General features: G+C 36.5%; 1 protein-coding gene across 1 annotated transcript in view; it reads right to left on the bottom strand.

The window, feature by feature from the left end:
- Positions 1-21,983, bottom strand: part of LOC150092763 (transcription intermediary factor 1-alpha-like) — a 366,172-nt gene that overhangs the window by 192,339 nt on the left and 151,850 nt on the right. Inside the window, exon 7 of the mRNA XM_090414272.1 lies at positions 6,092-6,405. Within this exon, the coding sequence (XP_090270398.1) occupies positions 6,092-6,405 (314 nt within the window). The remainder of the gene's footprint in view (positions 1-6,091; positions 6,406-21,983) is intronic.

A 21,983-nucleotide genomic window follows, 5' to 3' on the forward strand; every position in this document is an offset into this window, starting at 1 on the left:
GTTGTGAATGGAGAACTTGTGGAACAAGTAAAACATTTCAGCTACTTAGGCACAATTTTTACTGAAGATGGTAAACTAAATATAGAAATAGACAACAGAATCAGCAAAGCTGGTATCGTGGGAAGTCAATTGAATAAATTCATATGGAATAAGAAAGAAATTAGTCGGAACACTAAACTAGCTGTATACAAGACTGTGTTCAAACCAATTTTAACTTATGGATCTGAGAGCTGGGTCAGAAGTAAAACACTTGACCAAAGACTAGAGACCGCAGATATGAGAGTCCTGAGAAAGATTAGAGGCGTGAACAGATGGCATCAATGGCAATATCATATTAAAAATGAGGATATTAGGAAACAACTTGACATTGTCAGCATCCAGGAATGCGTTAGCAGAGCTAATCTCAGATGGTATGGTCACTTAAATAGAATGGGAGAGGAAAGATTAGCAAAAGAAGTGTTCTCTGCCGGGTTGGCAGGAAAACGACCCAGAGGAAGACCAAGATATAGGTGGATTGATATGGTACAAAGTGCCTTAGACGATAGAAATATGAGATCTGATAATGTTAGAGTCTTGACAAGTAACAGAATGATTTGGAGGAAAATTGTAGATAGGAAGTTAGTAATGATGTAATTTTTTCATGTAGTACTGTCATATCCTGTACACCCCTTGAGGGTACATGGCAGGAATTTGATGATGATGATGATGATGATATAAAAATTCATAACAATATGGAAAATTGGTTCAATGGCTCACTTTAGGACAGATTTCAAGGACTCAATTAGGTCATAAAAGCGAGGTCTACAGTATTTGGCTAACAGCATGATAATTTTATATGTCAATCCCACCCACCCACACAAGGTTGCAAGCTCTATATCGCACACAGTATCATGTGTGGGAAAGTGATCAAGAAGAAACTTGATATGCTTTTGAATAAATGAAGGCCAAACTGAATAGAGAAAAGGAAGAAGTGTACAGAAGTAGAAGGTATGAAAGTGTAGAATGAAATATTGGTTTGGTAAGTTTTTGGAGCCAGACAGTGAATGGATGTTAACAGCAACTGCTCGTGTGTTTATGGGTCTGAAGGAAAGTGGAAGAATGATAAGCAGTGTGGCAGAACAGTACCCATAAAAATACCTGTAGAAGAGACACAGTGAAAACAGTACATCTATGATAGTGGATGGAAGGAGTCTGTAAGATAAGGTTCACCAATTAAATGAAGTGATCTCTTCTGGACAGTATCAAGCATTTTTAGATAAATCAAGTATTTTTAGAAAGAACCTGACTGCAAATGCATGCATTCTTTTACTACCATCTGGAGGTAATTTAAGTCGTTTACTAACATATCAAAATATGATGGCAATATTTATTATGGTGAAAGGACAAAAAAAAGTATTTATAATACATGCAGTTAATTCTTATTGGCCTGAAATGAAAGAATGACTGAGCACAATACCAAGGGAATATATACAGCAACAGCAGCAGACGTTGCATTATCTCATGCAATTCTAATATCACAGGGTTCATTGAAAAACAGCATCATATCAAATGTTTGGTGAAACACTCAATTACATATACTGGCATCAGTGTAGCAACGTGGAAATGTTCCAATTTAGAGCTTCAAATTGCAAGAGAAAAGACCACTATAAGTCAAATTCTAGTCATCAGCTAGAGAAAACACCTCTGTAGTACAACCGGAAAAGCGATGGGACAACTGCCCCTTCCAACTGGAAAACATTCAAATTTGATTCTTGTTGTGACAACAGAAATCATTATAGTGGTGTAAAATCTCTTGTGGTGAAAAATAGAAATATTTTTCACTTATATTGATTTTACATGAGCCATAAAAACATAAAATACTGATGATAACTAAAAGTGTATATAACCTACTGTAATGTAATAAATTTTGTAATATAATGCAAGATTAACTGAATATAGAACCACAAGCAATTGTAACTAAAAAGATCAGACAGGATTAGGCTAGTAAACTGAAGGTCAACAACAGTCTCAAAGGTCAAAGAATTATTGGAGTTTTTGCTGCCAAAACCTAACCTAAGCGTGGATGATGTGAGGGTGCTCTCAGTAAATCCAGGAAGTTTTGGAAGGAAGGCCAAGGGACAGCCAATGATACAAAAGGCAGAGATTGAGGGGTGAAAGCTCTCTCTCTTATATTTGGTTCCTGTGGCAAGCTTTTCGAGGAGGGGAAGAGTCGGGGGGGTCCCACGAGCAGTGGTTCTGGAGATCATGAGGAATTCGCTGGCAAAAGTGGCAGTATTTCAAGGTAGCCTTCCGTGAAATTCTTTGGCAAGTGTATCGATCCACTTACTTGCTTATTTGTCACAGCTGATGCTGTTCCTAACAGCACCAATGAAATACATTACTGTTACAAGGAAGGAATTTGCAAGACGACAACCGTCGGATAGTGCCTGATCACAGTCATCATGCAAGAAGGAAAAAGAAACCAGTGCGATACACCCTTAACCCTTTAGGATCCAGGAATGTCATGATATTGTGAACTTGGAAATGTTTAATTATTTTTGTTTAATGTTTAAAAATAAGTAAATTGCTTTATGTTAATAGTCTAGATTGTGTGTACAGACGATAGATGTTGATTCTGTTTAACAAATTCCATAACGTGTTGAAGAGGTCAGGAAGCTGAACATGAGTTGAATGTGCTTAAAAGAATACTGTCAACTTGAATAGTGCTTGTGTTACATAATGCTTAAAATGTGTATAATATAATTTTTGTCTAATATTAATAGGATAGAGAGCAGGGATATGTTTGTCAAAAATCCATCCACATGTCCACTTAGTTAAGTGTAAAAAAAATCTTTGTTTAGTACCTTAACTGAATTGTCTTACTAAAAGTGCAGAGAGTCAAGAAAGTGATATATCCCATTACTGTTGTATGTTAATTGTCTTAGCTATGATAAACATGTTTAGTTTTGTTAATAGCTTGCCTGATCTTTGTTAGCCAATGCACTGTCTCTTAAAAACTGATCGAAGCTGTGTGACCTAAGTGAAGTAACAGCCACAACTGAGTAACTCGGAGTTGCTTGAGATAAAATTGATTTAAGGGTTATTATATGTGCTTAGCTAAATTATTCTCTTGTATGTAAAGGAAAGATACAAAATTCTTTTACACAATTCTTAATGGTGCAGTTGTTAACAAAAATAAATTTTTAAGGATCAATACACTAGAATTACAGCAACCTAGATTAAGGATTTTGCCCCAGCCAGAGGCTTTTCCTCAGTCTATGTTACTAGCACGTGTAAGAGTATACTTTACAAAATTGAAAACCAGGGGAGCAAACTAAGTAGATTATGAACAGACTAAATTAGGATAATAGTACTTTAAGTCAGTTTGAGATAAGAGCATAGAGGCATTTTTATATTAGTTCAAGCAGACTCGAAAATAAATAAGTAAGAGGGGAAATACATTGAAAGTAAAAAATAACGTCACAAACTATATAATAAACTATAAATTACAAAAAACATATTCTACACTGGTTTCTTCATTTGAAGGTGAGTTAGCTACTTTCATATGGATGTAAAAGGCTTTTTTCATCCCACCCCTACCAGAAACTAAGGTTTTTCATTCCACATACAGGCAAATTGGCTGGAGAACATAACATGCAGTTTACAGACAAAAATTCTATTAAAGTGCAGAAGATGGTGTGGTGTGCTGTGCTGATAGTCGATAGTATAGCTGTGTGACAATGAGTTCTTGAAGGTGTCATGAGATAACAACATGCAATGTGGAATGCCAGAAGAGAGAATCACCATGTACTCACTGTACATTCAACACAGCATTCAAGGAATAAGTTACTGATACTAGACACAATGGATCAATTTATAAGAGCAGAAATGACTAAATCTACAATACAAAAATTAAAGTACATATTATGAAATGGTCAAAATAGTGCATAACAAAATATATCAAGACATGACAGGAAAAAGTTCCTAAAGCAGTTTACATTTATGTAAGAAATGAACTATGCAAGAAAGTAGATAACTGCATTACAAGGAGAAGGGATAGAAGCAAATGTCACTTTTATGACAGACAACAGACAATTCTATCAGTTATAAATTTATACCTCTTCCCCTCACTTCCCTTGCATGCAGATTATGTTTCTGTGAAAGAAGAAAACAGTATAAAAAAAGGCATGTATGTTCATATCTCCAGCTGCACACAAAAAAGAAAGTTCATCTCATCTCAGGAAAAAAACACTTCTCCCAAAAAAACCTCTGAATTTGGTTCCCGTAGTAATAACAGATCTGAGCACCCACACTAGGACAATAAAAAAATTATTTTAAATACAATAGGAACCTTTTTTGTCCATTAAATATTGAAAGAAACCTTAAAAAATCTATATACTATAAATTCAACTTACACATGGAACATGTATATATTCATTGATCCCATGGTCTTACTTTGGAATTATAGCCTTTGGCTATAACTCCAAACAGTCCAACCAAATGTGTATTCATCATATACTGTCTGATCAAAAATATCTAGATGCTTGCACATCTCAACTCTCTCTCTTTAATACAAAAAGCATTAATATGGAGTTGGTCCATTCTTTACTGCTATAACTGCCTTCAATCTTCTGGGAAGGCTTTCCACTACATTTTGATATGTTGCTGTGGTAATTCTCATTCTTTCAGAAAAACATTAGTGAGGTCAGTCACTAATGTCAAACAATTAGACCTGGCTTGCAATCAGCATTCCAATTAATGTCACAAGTGTTTGATGGGGAACAGATCAGAGCTGTCTCTGCAGGCCATTCCAGTTCTTCAATGCCCATTTCATTAAACCATTCCTGCTCAGCCTACAATGCTTACTTTGTGAACAGGGGCACTATCATTTGATAAAGGAAAGGGCCTTCAATTGCTGCCATAAAGTTGGAAGCACATTGTCTAGAATGTCATTATAGGCTGCAGTATTAAGATTCTGTGTCACTGGAACCAGGGGCCCAGCCTGAACTGTGAAAAACAGCCCCAGGCCATGATGCCTACTCCACCAAACTTCACAGTTGGCACAACATATTTGAGCAAGTAACATCTCTGGCATCTGTCAGACTGCCAGATGAAGTGTGATTCATCATTCCAGAAAACAAATTTCCACTGCTCCAGAGTCCAATGGTGGTGAGATTACACTATGCTTGCTGATGGAAGACTCTATAGGCTGTGCAGATGTATGGCCATGGAAACCCATGCTCTTCAGCTCCCAGCAAATAGTTGTGGTTGCTGGAATTGCTTGGTAAGGCATTTCACAACTCAGTAGTGAGTGTTTCAACTGAGGACAGGAGAATTTTTTATTTTTTATTTTTTATTTTTTCCCCCCACCCCATGCTTCAACACCTAGTGGTTCCAATCTATGATTTCTAATTCTATAAATTATGACGTTGTAATTGTGCTGTTGTTGCTCCCACATGTTTCCACATCAGAACAATATCATACAGTTGATAAGAGCAGAAATTTCCCAAACTCATTTTGGGATGCAAAGGTGGCATCACAACAGTGCTACATTGAAAGTCACTAAGTTCTTCCATATAGCCCATTTTACCATTAATGTTTGAACAATTTATGAGGATTGTAAGACCATGTACTTCCTTATGTATATATATAGCCATATCGAGCCTCTGTAGCTCTGTCGGTATAGACGAAGCCCTTTGGTCGGAAAGAACTGGGTTTGATTCCCGTCTATGACATGAGGAACCTTTATATTATCTTTCAACTAAAGGTGAGTTAGCCAGTCTCATACAGAAGTGGAGGGTTTTTTCCTCCCGGTAACTAGGGGTTTTTCATCCTCAAAACAGGTAAATTGGTCCTGTGAACACACATGGCTACAGTCATAAAATATATACTACAGCAAGGAGGGCAACGGGAAACCACCTTGCTCATAATCATTTCCCTAGTATGGTAGCATAAAGCTACCATACCAGGGAAATGATTCCCCCACCAGCCATATGGTTGAGGGAATAGGATAGCCATATCCACTACTATGAAAGGATATCTGGATATTTTTGATCAAATATTGTGTACACTGGTTATACATTCACATATCATATACATTATATTAACTTACCAGGATTTCCTTGAAAATTTGGGGGTATCTGATTTACAGAATTTCCTGAGTTTGGAACAGTTGTTGGAGATGATGGATAATGACTTAATCGGGAAGTAGTAGACATTGTTGGCATCTTTGATGGAGGAGGTCCAGAGCCTTCATCAATTACAATAACCTGTGGACGTTGCTGTGGTTGCTGCTGCTGTTGCACTTGTTGATGTGAAGAAACAATCTGAGAACTAGGCATCCTCTGTAACTGTGGCAAAGGCATAGCAGCAGCTGGCTGCGATGATACTGGTGTAACCTGTATGTTGGGTCTTGGTGCTATGGACCTTCAAAGAGATTTGCATTCTTTAGTAATGGTTTTCAGTTATCCAAAAAATTTTAGATAGTTTAATCACAGAAAAATAGTTAACTAAAAAACAGTACTGCAGTTCACAGCAGCAATCATCAAGAAGATTTTCAAGAAGGTTTTCATCAAGAAGATGAAACTCATCTGCCATCTAAAGACATTTACAATTATCTAAGATGCTTATAAATGTTAGATTTGAACATATAAGCCTTTGGATAAGGCTTATATATATCCACACTGTTAACCAGACTAACATGTATGATTAAAAATCAATTTCAATGGTTTCTCAATCTTAATTTTATAATTTTAAAAAGAAAATTGTAAAATTAGGATTGAAAACCACTGAAGTAGTCTGATTTTTTTTTCTTACTATTTCAGCAATTTATTATTATACAGATGTCTTGCAATATGTAGCTTGTGTAATATCCTTTTGTGTCTGGTATTATGCTGTTGAGGAGATAAAACTGTCACTTTCTCTCCCTTACATTAAGCCTAGTAGCCTGCCATGATCAAACAACTTTGCTGTATATAAACCTTATTAATGCTGTGAGAGCAGTTAATACTCTTAATGTAGTCTGTCATCAAGTCTTTCCAGGTTATTTATTTTAGGAAGGTGGAACTACCATTTGGGGGAGGGAAGAGAATCCTGTCACTCCCTTATACTGCAAGTGAGTTAGCTAAGCTTATAAGGGAGTGACAGGACTGAAAAAGCTTTCTACAGGCCATCACCAATGACCTTACACAAATTCTTCTCATGCCAACCAGAATACCAGATAACCTGAAACACTTCCCTAACACTCTTGATCTCTTTCCCACCAATGATCCTTCCAAATGCACAGTGCATGTAGTGGGCCCTAGGTAATTCTGACCACAATCTAGTGTAATCCCTCCCCACATGCAACAATGCTTAACACAACCATTCCATACAAGAGTATGTTTGGCATTATAACAGTGCCAAGTGCAAAAGCCTCTGTAACCTCTATGCCTCATTCCCATGGTTGGAATATGGTTTTCAGCCTTCCAACCCAAACATATGCATCGAATGTATCACCAAAGTAATCCTCACTGTCATGGAAACATACATTCCCCACACCACTCTGAACTGCCATCCTCTAATTAAACCCTGGTTCTCCAAAGATGTGCTAAGGCTGTACAAATAAAAAATCAAGCATACCACAACTGGCTCACATCAAGAACTTCATCCTCCTTTGGTGCTTATACTCAAGCCTGAAATAGCTGCAAAAAAACTATCAATGCTTTCAAAACAATTTGAATGAGCAAAAAGCAGGAAACTTTGCAGCATGTCCAAATGGTAGCAGAGCCTTTTGGTAACTTGCCAAAGCAACTGGTCGCAACTTTTTCCCACCCCTATCATACCCAAACACTCTATTGCATCACCCAGAGAAAAAAACCAATCTCCTGGCTTCACAGTGCCTCCAATGCACACATAACTGACAATGGTAAATGTCCCCCAACCATTCCAGATGCCCAATATACAATGCACCCTATATCCTTTTGCCAGAAAGAGATCAGAAAAATATTGTCCAAATTACACACACACACACATACACACAAAAAGTCTCCCGGCCCTGATGGCATTCCTCCAATAATCTTGAAGGTTTGTGCACCAGAACTGGCTCCTATCCTATGTCACTTGTATATACTCTCTTACTCCATCTATCCCACAGCATGGAAATTCAACCCATTCCCAAGAAGAGCAGCAAATCACTGCCATCCAACTACCACCCTATTTTGCTCACCTCAGTCTTGCCTAAAGTAAAGGAAAAAATCATCAATTCCCAACTCTTACACTGCCTTGAAGGCACCCACCTAATAAACAACTGCCACTATGGATTCTGTCGCTGCCGATCAACAGGAGATCTGCTCACATATGTCACCCATCTCTGAACAAATGCCATAGAGAAGTTTGGTGAGTATCAAGTGGCTGCACTTGAGATCTCCAAAGCTTTTGACTGGGTCTGGCATAAAGGCTTACTAAGCAAACTACCATTGTTTGTTCTGTCTCAGTTGGAGGTCAATGACCTACTTCAATTGACCTCCAACCCAATCCACAGTTTTGCAGATGACAGCACATTGCCCTCCTCCTTTCATTTAAATAAACATTACTCTACACAACTCACCTCAACCTACAGAATATCAACCACCACTGATCTCCAAGTTATCCTCCAATAGGATTCAGATAACCTCGTCAATTTCAATGCTAGTAAAACCCAGTTCTGTCCTATTTCTCAAGAAAAAAAGAACCATTTTCTCCCAGTATTATTTTTGACAACACTCAAATTTCCAGACAAGATGAGATTTCCCTTCTTGGAATCACCCTGACATCAAGCCTCTCCAGCATAAACACATAACCATTGCATCCTCAGCTTCTAAAAAAACTAGGATTTCTCTTTTGCTCAAGACATTACTTCACCTCTGAACAGCTGTTAACCTTATACAAAACACAAATCTGCCCAGCTATTGAATACCGCTCTCACATTTTGAGTGGGGCCCTAAGAGCTTCCTCAAAATGCTTGACTCAGAGGAGAGCAATTAGACAGACTGATTAGTAACCCATCTCTTACCAACTTGCTCCCACTTTCGCACATGCATTTGTGCAATTTGTGTATTCTATAAATATTTCCATGACAAATGTTCACCTGAAACAACATCAATAATTCCTCCACTCAGTACTAAGCCCATATACAATATACAGGCTTTTAAATCAAATGTAAACAAGTTTCTCCTTTCCCAATTCACATACAGTATTAATGTACTATAGGTTGATATTAACCAAGCTCTCGTGTATGGGCTCAACACACGCGCACACACACACACTTATTTAAACATTTTTAAACACTGATAAAAGAATTCTCACTTGAGTTGTAAAATTTGTCCATCTGTCTAATGTGACAACTGGGGGAGAAGGGAGGGGAGTGTTAAATAAGAGGGAAAGATATAGTAATAAAACAAATGGGATTTTAGGATTATAGATGTGGGAGAACACACAGCAATACAATTTTTTATAAGCTAAAAAGTTATATAAAGAAAAACGCATACAAAACTAAGAACAAAATATATGCTGACAGCATTTTGCAATAGCAAATTAATTGTTGATGCACACACTAGCACTTGTATTTTAAAAACACTAGAAACATCTTCCTATCTACATCTAAAAAAGTCCATGCACTTATTGATATAATGATAATTACTGATGTAGCAGACTAATCACAAATAAGCCACTGCTTTGAAAAGAATAATTTGCATTCAAAGCAGAACCACACCAAGGAGCACTGTCTCTTGCTTACTGATGCTGCCCTGAATATGGAAAGATCCTTTTAGGTTTAATGGAATAAAAACAGCACTAGGAGTGAAGTAAATGTCAATTTAATCGCATCAATATTTCATTTATCTCATCCTGCTCATCAGGAATACAACATAAAAGTACGTTACCTGTATGCACTTGTACTATGCATACAAGTAATACAAGGGATAGCAAGTGGTAGTGATTAGAGGCATAAGTGTAAAGTCCTATAAAGAACATACTCTATGAACTAAAAATTAGTTTTCCATAGTTTGAGGAGTTTCATGCAGCTATATTTATTGAGGTTGAATCAGTTTATAAGATCTGCTACTGATTTTAAAAAAGAAGATCACAAAACCCAGTTCAACCTCAGTAAATATGGTTGTTGTGATGGAGAAAGGATGTGTTTAATGTGCCTGGGTCTGTGGCAATATGGAGAGTATGCCAAGTATAAGAAAGCAGTTAAGAGCATGTTTTTTAAAATTCAAAATTTCAAATTCAATATTGCAAATTTCAAAATATCCTTTTCTCCCTATTTCTTTATATACTTTGTCCTCCCAAAGTGAAGTAACCTACATAATGACAAAACTGTACAGATCGGTGATTGGGTGGGGGGGGGGGGGGCATTTTTAACTGATAAGCAGTCACATAAGGGAATAACAGTGAATAGAGATGTGATGTCAAGATTAACTCTGGTATCAGCATTGCATATAATTAAATTTTGGATAAGGATTTTTGAAATGGATCCAAATTTTTATATAAAAAGAGGAAGAGCAAGTCATGGGACAAAAAATTTTGTTGTTTGGCTAATATTAATGGGAGGGAGGAGATTCCCCACAGCATCTACTATAGACCAAAGAAAGTTAAATAAGTTTATGGATTTAATTCATAAACTGTAGGGCTTAGGGACTAAAGGTTTATAAGCAGAGCACTCTCTGAGCAAGATGTTCATTTTATAGTTGTATTCACTTGCATTCAGGATTACAACAGAATTAACTTTATTCACTCCTCTAATTACTTCTTTATATAAAGAGTAGAAAGAAAGCTGAGAGAATAGTCTGGTCTTTCTAAACCCTTTAATCACACATCATCTTACTAATAGTATACTTTTATTCACAGTTAACTCCCATACAGATATGGTCTCAAACTTTATCACTCACGCCCCTGCCTCCCAACACCATCATCATCAATATGGTACTACACAAAATACTTAAGAGCAATCCACTTCTATTCTAGCCAGGCTTTCCTCACAGCTGAATTTAACCATATTTACACTTTCATATTTAATGGCTACAGTTCTAAAAGAATTAACAAAATACAATTAGTCCTCATCTTATGAGTTACATTCTAATGATTCCATCGTAAGTTGGATATCACTATATGAAACACAATATATGTTAACAATTAACATGCCTTAATTCTAAAATGGGCAGGTCTGTTCTGTTATATCTTTAACTAATTTTACTGTTTATAGTGAAATAATACAATGTACAACTTATAACAAAATTACTGTACATGGTAATTTATTGTAATAAATAATAGTAAGTGTAGAGTGCTTTTGTGCAGTTACAAGTAAAATAATCTGCTAAAACATATGGAGCAAGAGAAATCTTCAAAGCTCCTGCTTTATTAATTGGACAAGTTTGGAGGAGAAAAAGGAGACTAGGTCATTAACAACAAATTCTTCAAATTCAGGAACTGCAACAAGGTGTTCTGAGGATGATTCAACTCATCTTCTGCTGATGAGGTGATGGCAGAAATGTACTTCTTTAGAAATTTGTTCATTATGACCAATTCAATATGCAGATTTGGTTTTTTTTTCTGCATAAATTTCTATGTATCAAGCAATTGCAGCTTGCATTGTTTCTGTACTTGGGTAAATCTCTCTATGGCAAGGTCTATTTCTTCAAAGAACTGAACTGTCTTCTTAACAGAGGCTGATACCAAATGTAATAATTAAAATTTTTTGGTGGCTGGTTTCTTTTTATTGTTCTCTCTTTCTGCACAATTTTCTGTGGTTCTTCTAGCTCTATAAGATCTATATTTGAGCACTCCTCTTCCAGAACTCCCAACAACTGCTCTTCATCTCTATTGTCAACATCCAACTCTGGCTCTTTAGCTAAGAAATTCAATGCTCAAACATCATTTATATACTCTGCTGTCACCTCATTGTTTAGCTTCCTTTGCTTGCTGGTAGAATTTTCCAAAATAACTTGGAGTGTTCTGTTGGTGAACATGTTTTCTATAAGGCAAGTAATGATCCAGCAGGGAATTTCAAGAAGAAATTTGCGATTACTCCTTGACCCCAGACTGCATCATATGAAGCAGTGAGGTCAAAGAACACCACAGATGTTTGCTGCTGCTGCTGGAAGCCTGCCTCTATGCATGAAGTAAGAGCGAAAACTCCATCTGAGCAGCTCCATTTAGGACGGAAGCCAACTTGTTCATGGGAAATCCTCTCGAGTTGTGTTGGGCAAATTCTGTTACATAGGAGGTGCTCTAGTAGTTTATAACTTGCACTTAGCAAGGCAAAGAGTCGATAATTTTGTGGAACTAACTAACTATCTGTAATATATATACCACTTGGAAAGAAATCAAAGAACACCATAGTGTGAGGAACAAACAGCCATGCCACCAACCTTAATAAGCTATATGACCTTCTTTCATGGCGATGACTGCAGCAATCCTATGGGGCATACTTTCCACAACCATATGATAATGATCAATGGGGATTTTGGACCATTCTTCCTATAGACATATGAGGTCCTTGACTGCTGTGGGGGCAGACTGCATAGAAAGAAGTCAAAAAGTACAAGTGTATACACTGCTTGGAAAGAAGTCAATTTATACCACCGCATGGGTAAGGTGCATTGTGCCATGTAATGAATCACGTGTTTGTACTAGGTATAAATTGGAGGAATATGATGCTCCCAGGTCAGTGCAGCTTCATCTTGGGAAATGGCTGTGAGAAGAGAACTGATAGCATTGGAAAGAGGCATTGTGATAGGATGCCAAGTCATAGGTTTATCTGTTTGCCAAATTGTTGATAAACTGGGCCATACTAGGTCAACAATCAGTGATACCATACTTAGATGGAAGCAGAGGGAATCAAATGCAAGTGCGACCCCCACAGTGAATAACCTGCCACACTCACCAAATGTGACCATAGAGTGCTATGAAGGATAATGTGTAAAACTGCCATTCATCGGCTGACACATTAAATGCGGAGTTCCAGGCACTGACTGGAATACAAATCTGCACAAAAACATCCAGAACTAAGGCTCCCAAAATGGGTTTCCATAATATGGGATGTGCATATTATGGTCCTCCATGGTGGAAAGAGCATGTATAGTGGGATAGAAATTTTCGCTTAGAAAACTGTGTTATGGACTGACAAATCATACTACACCCTCTACCAAGCAGATGTATGGGTATGAATGTGGTGGATGCCCAGTGAATGTCTCTTACCAGAGTGCATAATCCCAACTATGAAATTAGGAGGTGGAGATATGACGGTGTGGTCCTGTTTTTCCTGGCTTGGCCTCTGACCTTAATTTGTGGTGCCATGAACATTGAACTCTGAGAGATATCCTAACATTCTGGATAATGCAATGCTTCCTACTTTATGGCATTTCTATGGAAATGACCATTGTCTCTTTCAGCAAGACAATGCACTGTGTCATAAGGCTGCTGCTGGTGTGACTTCATGCTTTGTGGATGCAAACATCACCACACACTTGTTCATGACGTAATTTTTAATGGTATTAACAACACCAAACAATTTTATCAAAAGATGTTTTATTAACTGCTTATATTTCACTGAATTTCAAATCGGCATCGTCAGAGCACAACACACTTGTACATGCGAGAATGAGTAAGTGAAACAATACAATTGCAATGGACAAAAGATCTAGTCCTATTCTGGTGCCCTCTAATGCTGTATTAAAAAAAAAAAAAAAAAAAAAAAAAAAAAAAAAAAAAAAAAAAACATTACAACTATGCGGGAGTTGCTCTTAGGATGACAGCATCCCAAATTTTTGGCAAATTAATGTAATCATATTTGTTCAGGTTAGGAGAATTCTTCAAAGCCATTGCTGACTCAAAAAATAATCTTTCAGATCTGTAATGACTCCTAAATAGCACATTCATTTTCTTTCATCTAATCCTGTGTGAATTAGTGTCCAAAGTGTGGTCTCCAGTCCTGAACTTGCCATAGTAATAGTAGCGAATTTATTTTTTATGTTCTTCCAGGTGGATGTTAACTGATCTTCTTGTTTGTCCATAATAGGCCAAGTCACAGGGAACTTCATACACTCCTGGGTGTGCTAAAGGGTGAAATTCATCTTTAGGCGAGCGGATCAGAGTTGCTTGTTTGACACGAGGTTTGAAAGTGGTGCGAAGTCTGTGTTTCATCAGTACTTTGGCCTATCTTTTCTGATGTACCTCTGACATACGGAATAGAGATGATCATGTTGTTCCTGTGTATTAGGGGAGGGAGGAGTAATGGGGCTGTGTAGTATTTTATCTATTTTGTAGGAATTGTAGCCACTGGCTAAGAATGTATGGTGCAGATATTTGAGTTGTGGTCAGAGCTGTATTGTTAGAACAAATGGCTCTGGCTCTGTGTGTGTGGGTGTTTTTAAAATGCCATACTGTTGGACTGGATGATGATGTGATTGTTTATGTAGGTATCTTCCCATGTGTGTTGGCTTTCTGTAAAAGGAAAAAGATAGTGATCCATCTGAAAAGTGGGTGACTAATGTGTCAAGAAATGGTAGAGTTATTAGATTCTTTTTCTACTGTGAAGTGGATTTTGGGGTGTTGACTGTTTAGGAAGGTGACAAACACATCCAAAGTGTCTTGTCCGTGGGGTCAAATGACAAACACATCATCTGCATAGCGTAACCACACTAGTGGCTTGTATGTAGCTATGATAAGTACTTTGCTTTCAAAGTGTTCCATGCAAAAGTTTGCTAAAGGGGGGAGAGGGAGGAATCCATAGCAGTACTATTAATCTGTTTGTAGATTTTTCCTCCCATGTCAAGTAACCTGCATGCATAGTAAATTTGAATAATTCAAAAATATCAAGGGGAAATTTAGACTTGATCAAATCAAGAGTGTCTAAGTCTTACATTGGTAAATAAAGAGGTGACATCAAAACTAACCATTATGTCTGAATTTTTTAGGATATAATTTTTAACTAGTGTTTTGAAATGGACTGAATTTTTTACAAAAGTAGGGGAGTTACCAGTAAGGGGAGCAAGCAACTTGGCTAACTGTTGGGCCAGTTTATACGTGGGACTATCTATGCTATTGACTATGGGGTGAAGTGGGATATTAACATAGGAGGGATATTACTATAAGCAGTTAATCAAGCATCTTTTGATAAAATTGTTTGGTGTTGTTAATATCGTAAAAAATTAGGTCATGAATAAATGTCAACACCTAAGATTATCTGTTAGATCAACACACTAAACTACACAGAGTCCAGATCTCAACCCTATTAAACATCTGTGGGATGAACTGAAGCAAAGGGTAAAGTCAAGGGACATCTGCCTAATAACAGTCCAGGAGCTCATTACATGCCAACAGGAAGAATGGTTCAAATTCCCATTGATAGCTATCATATGCTTGTCGAAAGTATGCCCCATAGAACTGCTGCAGTGTTCACTACAAAAGGAGCTTCTACACCTTGTTAATTTGGGCACCATGGCTGTTTGTTCCTACACGATGGTATTTGTTGACTTCTTTTCAAGCAGTGTGTGTGTGTACACAGACAAGTTGCTTTATCTCAATAAGAATCAGGAGTGTACACAATCCTTTGTTCATTTAAGGCATGCTATGGACAAACAGAATCTTTCACAAAAATTATCTACAAGCAATACAGAGACTTTAAAATATACAGCAATCTCTCGATTAATGCGCCCCCGATTAGTGCGTCATTTTTTTTTTTGATACCCAAATTCGATTAGTGCGCCTATATACATCTTAAAAATAAATGTTACAGATTTTAAAAATTTTCGATCTATACATTTTTTATGGCTAACTATTTTAAAAATTCACTCACCAGGATGAAATAAATTAGTTATCAATTTGAAACATTTTACAAAGTTATTTTTTAATTTATGTCGTCTGCTTTAAATAGCATTTTGCTGATCATATCTCATGCAATTGTTTTCCTTATTTTTTTATTTTAAATTATTTTCCTAACCTTTAATCATGAGTAAAATTCGAAATGGCAGCCTCTTAGTGGTTTCCTGAGCTGAGGAAACAGCCAGAAATCGCACGGTGCAAGATCAGGACTGTATGGAGGGTGTGGTAGGATATCTATGTTATTGTTCTGCAAAACGTCCACTACACAACCAGCAATATGTGGCCTTGCATTATCGTGGTGCAATAAGAAGCCATTCTTCAGCAATGGACGCTTCCTTTTGACGTGCTGTACCATTGTCCATAAAATCCGCATAGTATGAGTTTACAGTATTCCCGGGTTCTACAGCGTGTTGGTAAACAATGCCTTCATAGTCAAAAAAACATTATGGTCATAACTTTACCAGCCGATTTTAAAGTTTTTGCTTTCTTGGGGGTAGGCGAAGACGGATGCTTCCATTCACTGCTTTGTTGTTTCATTGTAGGATCATAGTGATACAACCAAGCTTCATCTGCTGTAATGATGCATTTTATGAAGTTGTCGCCTTCTTGTTCCAGTCTTTCTTTCCATTCTGTGCACACATCCACTCGATGCTGCATTTGCTCTGGTGTCAAGAGTTTGGGAATCCATCGGGCGCAAACACGTTTCAGTCCCAAATGTTCAGCCATGATTGAGTGAACACTTCCCACAGAAATATTCAGGACAACATGCAGCTGGCATACTGTAATTCTGCGATCCTCCTTGATGATAATCGCTGCTGTGTTGATCATCGTCTCTGTAATGGACGTTGAAGGTCTTCCCTCACGTTCAAGATCTTCTACATTTTGTCTTCCTTCCTTAAAAGTTTTATGCCAGCGAAAAACACTTGCCCTCGACATTGCTTCATCGTGGAAAGCTTCGCGTATCATGTTAAAAGTGTCTGATGCCAATTTTTGCAAACGCACACAAAATTTAATCGCATAATGCTGTTCCAAGGACGCTTCCATTTCGACGAAACATGCTTGCATTTAGTCACATGACACTCTGGCACATCAGCCCGTATACGCCATATATCAACCTCTTTTGTTAATACAGACAGCAACATTTCTTTATTCCACAGAAATTAATATTGTGATGAGGTGGTTTCGCGACAGTAAAATTAGTCTTATAACTTATTGAACAGTCTCGTACTTTTCCCCATAGGTTATTAGATTTGATTAGTGCGTTTTTGATTAATACGCCTGTTTTAAAGAACGCATCAGGCACACTAATCGAGGGATTGGTGTATACACATATATATATATATATATATATATATATATATATATGGCAAGCTAGGATTGGTAGTCTGCAAATCCATTTACATGTTAATTAAATAGGAACATGTAGTAGTCAAGAAACAAACTATACTTCCAGCAATATTGAAAAATATAAAAAAAGCATGAATATTTTTTTTCCTTTTTCAAAAAGGGTGACTTAATGAAGAAGCATAAAATTTAAGAGAATCATTCAAGCTGTTACTGTTACAGAATCCAAATTAATATCATCACTTATGTTTTGGCTTATGTGCTCATAAGGTTTAATGGAATGAATACAGCATAGAGGAACAATAAAATATAAACTTATTAGATTCTATATTTTGTCATCTTCAGGGATACAATCTCAAAATTATATAAGCACATGCCAAAGAACTCAAACAAAACAATAAATGAAAGAAATTTTATAGCACCTATGAGAGGATGCCTTCTATAGGCACTGTTGGCTAGCCCTAAATAAACTGTTGGGTGGGGATTCTAAGGATTAAAGTATCCCAAATCTTGGAAAGTTTAACATATCCATATTTATTAAAATTAGTTGGTTTAACAAATTTCCTGCTGATTCTAAGAAAAGACCGTCAAGTTTATATTTGTTGCAGTGAAGCATAGTAGTTCATTTCTACTTGATTCTGTGCAAGGTATCCAAGCATGGTCAACTAGACCAGACTGACCATAGTTATGATAGCAGCTGTATTTTTTGTGTTCTTCTAGTCGGATGTTGACAGATCTCCAGTTTGACCATAAGATAAAATTTTCAAGAACAAAGAACCTTGTAAATATCTCAAATAGAGAGAGAGAGTGAATCCTTAGGAGAGCAGATAAGAGCAGCCAGCTTTGGATGAGGTTTGCAAGCAGCACAGAAATTATATTTTTTTAGAGTTCTATTTTTTCTGAGGTGCCTCAGGAAATAGAAATAGCATTACTGTACTCTGATGTGAAGAATTCAAGAAGGGAGGAAAAACCAGATATACTATATATGTTAACACATAATACAATACATTATGTATGTGTATTATGAAATATACATGTTCAAAGAAAGGGGCAAGAACAGTGAGTGAATAGTTTGCCTTTAGGAGTAGTGAGTGCATCTAGTGTGAATGAATTTAAGGGAAGGCATGACAGCTGGTTTGGATGATTTATAGTCTCCCTCGATGAGTCCTTGACTCTCTGGAGGTCTCAGATGATGATGATAATAATAATATAGTCACATGGGTTCTGGGAAGGAGGAAAAACAGTTAAAAAGATCCAGAAGCAGGTGACAAAAATGATAACTGGCAATATAAAGACAGGCTGAGGTAATGTGGGCTTCAAAGTTTAAATAATAGATAGACGGGAAGAGATACAGAAAAATACAAGTCGGTAAGTGGTACTTATAGTGTAGGTATAAGATAATGCAGTTTACAGTCAGTGTGAAGGCAGAATTCATGATCATCTTGGAAAATGGCTAAAGATGTGGCTAGGAAAAAAGAGAGTGAAAGGTTGTGTGTATGTGCACATGTGCATCTTTGGTGAATGTGTTCAAATAGCAGTGTGATATATTTAAGTATGAGAGATTAAATGACCCTCCCTCAGTGAGCACCTGGAACTACCTGGAGAAGCATACAAATAATTCCACATTAGGATTATTAATATCAACTCATCATTTTGGCAAGTGTTACAAATATAAATAATATAGCTGAAACTAAAATTCAGCCATCTGTATATATTCTTGGGGACATGCTAAATTACAAATTTTATATTTCAACCAGCAGGAGTAGAGTTACTGTAATATAAAATTTCAATGTTTTTTCCATTGTTATTGTGTGAATTTTCTGATTCACAGAAATAAGAATGGATTGAAGAAACTTTGGAAAGATTTCAAGTACAAAATTTCAATAAAATCTAGCCAGAGTTACCAGAATAAGTTGCATATGGATTGGCAAAATGACATTGTGTTTTCACCTATAATGGGTAGGCTAATTTTTCTTTTTTATTACATTTATTATTTCTTACATAATCCAGAAACCATGTTCCTTCTTAGAACAACTTTTTATCTCCCGCCTAAGGATATTCATGAAGCAACTATGCTCACATGACAGTAACTGAACCCACAGCCTAGTGATTAGAGAGAGTGGGCATGCTTTCTGTTCATCCAACCAGGCATTTACACATCTAGCAAAACACGTCATTTTGAAGAAATTTGAAAAGAGGTTTTGTTATTTTTTTAAAAATATATATCTGGTCCATTCACAAGATGTAAGGCCTGATGTAAAACCACATTCAGTTTTATTACTCTTTTCAGATGGGAACCACGAGCGCTCTACTTAATAATCTGGAATTCTCAGAAGGTTATACAGTGTAGCCACTTCAAAACATGTATACCTCATTATCTAAGCATTTCTGGTCGAATATCATCCGCTCCAGTTGCTTTCCACATTTCAGGCATTTGATAGCTTTTTCTACATCAGGTATTGATATGTGCTCCTGTTTGCATTCCTCTTTAATATTTTCTATCACTGTTCTATCAACGCTTGCTTCATAAATTAACATGCTTACAAGGTAATTACTCGACACAATCTAGAATATTTTCAGTTTTCATGTCACCTTTATCATTTTTGATTCATTTTACAGTAATCTTTCCTCAATTTTCAAGATTTTTCAATAGCTTCTAGAACATTTTGCCAATCCTGATATTTATCTTCTATACTCTCACCAAATTCTTCTCAATTTATGTTTAGTTACTTTTACAACTAGCTTAGCTCTGCTATATTTTTCTGTATTCTTTTACAACATCCGCCGACTTATTTACTGGGAACTTTCAGTATGCTTTCTTTTTCAGGGCTGCTTCTTTAACTTCTTCTGTCCACTATGCTGTTCTTATTTTTCTAACCTTGCAGCCAACTTCACCACATGCCTCTTTAGCTGAATCAATGTTTTCTTCAGAGTTTTCTACTGAGACTTCACAGTTTGGTTCTTGTTTCCAAACTGTTTAATTTTTTCTTGAATAATGTTTGTATAGTCTACAGCTTACCTTTAAAAGGCGCTCAACTTTCTTATATATTGTTCTTTTCAATGTGATATTCACTGATCCTACTTAAAACTATGTAATATATACAGAGGAATTTCAAATTCCTTTGTATATTCTTGTATCATGAACAAGCATAAAGATATCACTGTCAGCAATAACAATGTCAATGAGGCATTTCTTTGTCTTCTCTCCATGTGAACTTGTTCATGCCTTTATGCTGGAACAGTGTTAGTAATGACTAGTTTGTACCACAAACAGAAGTCTAGCAGGTACTTACCATTTATTAGCTTTGCCCATTTCTCCAAATTTTCCCCAAACTTTTCTATATGCCTAGCTGGATTCATTTCCTACTCTGCTGTTTAGATCTCCAACAAGGACCTGTTTCTCCATTTACTTCATTCTAGATGGCTTTCTAATGACTTGGAAAATTCCTCCAGCTCTTCCTTAGGAGAACCTTCTGGGGGACCATAGGCACAAATAAATTTCATTGTCCACTTCCCACATATTTCTACTTACAATTGCCTTCCAATCAAAAAGTTTGTTTGGCGGTGTCATTACTGCTAAATATAACATCCTATATTTATTATTTAATATGATATTATTATAGAATTTGGTATACTCTAATATGAAATATCAGATGTGACAAATGCATAAGCATCATCCTTCAGATAGAAAGAATCATACAGTTTGTTTCAAATACAGTAACTCCTCAATTATACAACCACACATTTGCCAATTAAACACTGAAGTGTTAGTTAACTCAAGATATAATTACATGATGCTGACCAGAAGTCACCTGACACACTAACCCATTCAAGGGTCAGTTATAATGGAAGGCCAGATAATTGAAAGATCACTATAAATGAACTGAACAATAGTTGCTGGGGATGCCAGCTGCAGTTCTGTAAATATGAAGTCTGAATCAGAAGCCAGTAAAGTGATGATGTAAGTTAAGGCTGCAAATAATGTTAGTTAAGTGGGAGGATTATTTTTTTGCTGTTGTTGGACTGCTTTGCTTTTATGATTTTGCTGATTGTGTTTAAGATTTTTTTTTTTTTTTTTTTTTTTTAGAATTTGAAACAAACAAACAGGAAATTGCCTGTATTGTCAACTCACTACAACCAACTTGCAGAACCATACTATTTGTTACAGCAGATAATTTGCTTTAGTGATTTCCTTTAGCACAGCATTTGTGAGAGTCACATGTTCAAATCTGCCTGAAGCGAGTCTTTCATCACTGATAATTTCCATTCTACTTTAATAATAGTGTCTGGCAATTTTTATGCTGAACTTTTAATTCTATGATACACATAAATAACATCAGCGGCACATTAGTGATGTCAACCTGCAAAACATTACAAATTACAGTAGCCCAAAAGGAGGCATGAATCTCTCTCAACAAGTCCTCTATCCAAAGTAATGACTTATTCGTCATGTCATAATATTCAAATTTGTATATAAAACAAGTCAGGGTTGTAATAAAGGCCTTACTAAAACCTCGATTTATAATATTAATATTATTTTCTGCAGCCAGTTTCTTTAACAATATCATAACAAGTTTGTTAAACAGGACTTTCTCTTGACAAAACATGTTCTGTGTTACTAAACTAGCATTTAAATAATTAGTACATTCCATCCCTTACGAGACAATTTCCACATTCAACTGGAAATTTCATCTACATCTAATGAAGCCTCATTATAGCTGATTCAGTTGACTTCCTCTCTCCTTCCAAAAAGCATGACTATATTGCATCTATCCCTCAGAGTCTAACTCAGAATCTTTCTGTTGTTTCTTCGAGCT

Source organism: Typopeltis vanoorti, chromosome 25, assembly GCF_054136105.1.
Source record: "Typopeltis vanoorti isolate ZY-2024b chromosome 25, IOZ_Tvanoo_1.0, whole genome shotgun sequence".
Taxonomy (NCBI): Eukaryota; Metazoa; Arthropoda; class Arachnida; order Uropygi; family Thelyphonidae; genus Typopeltis; species Typopeltis vanoorti.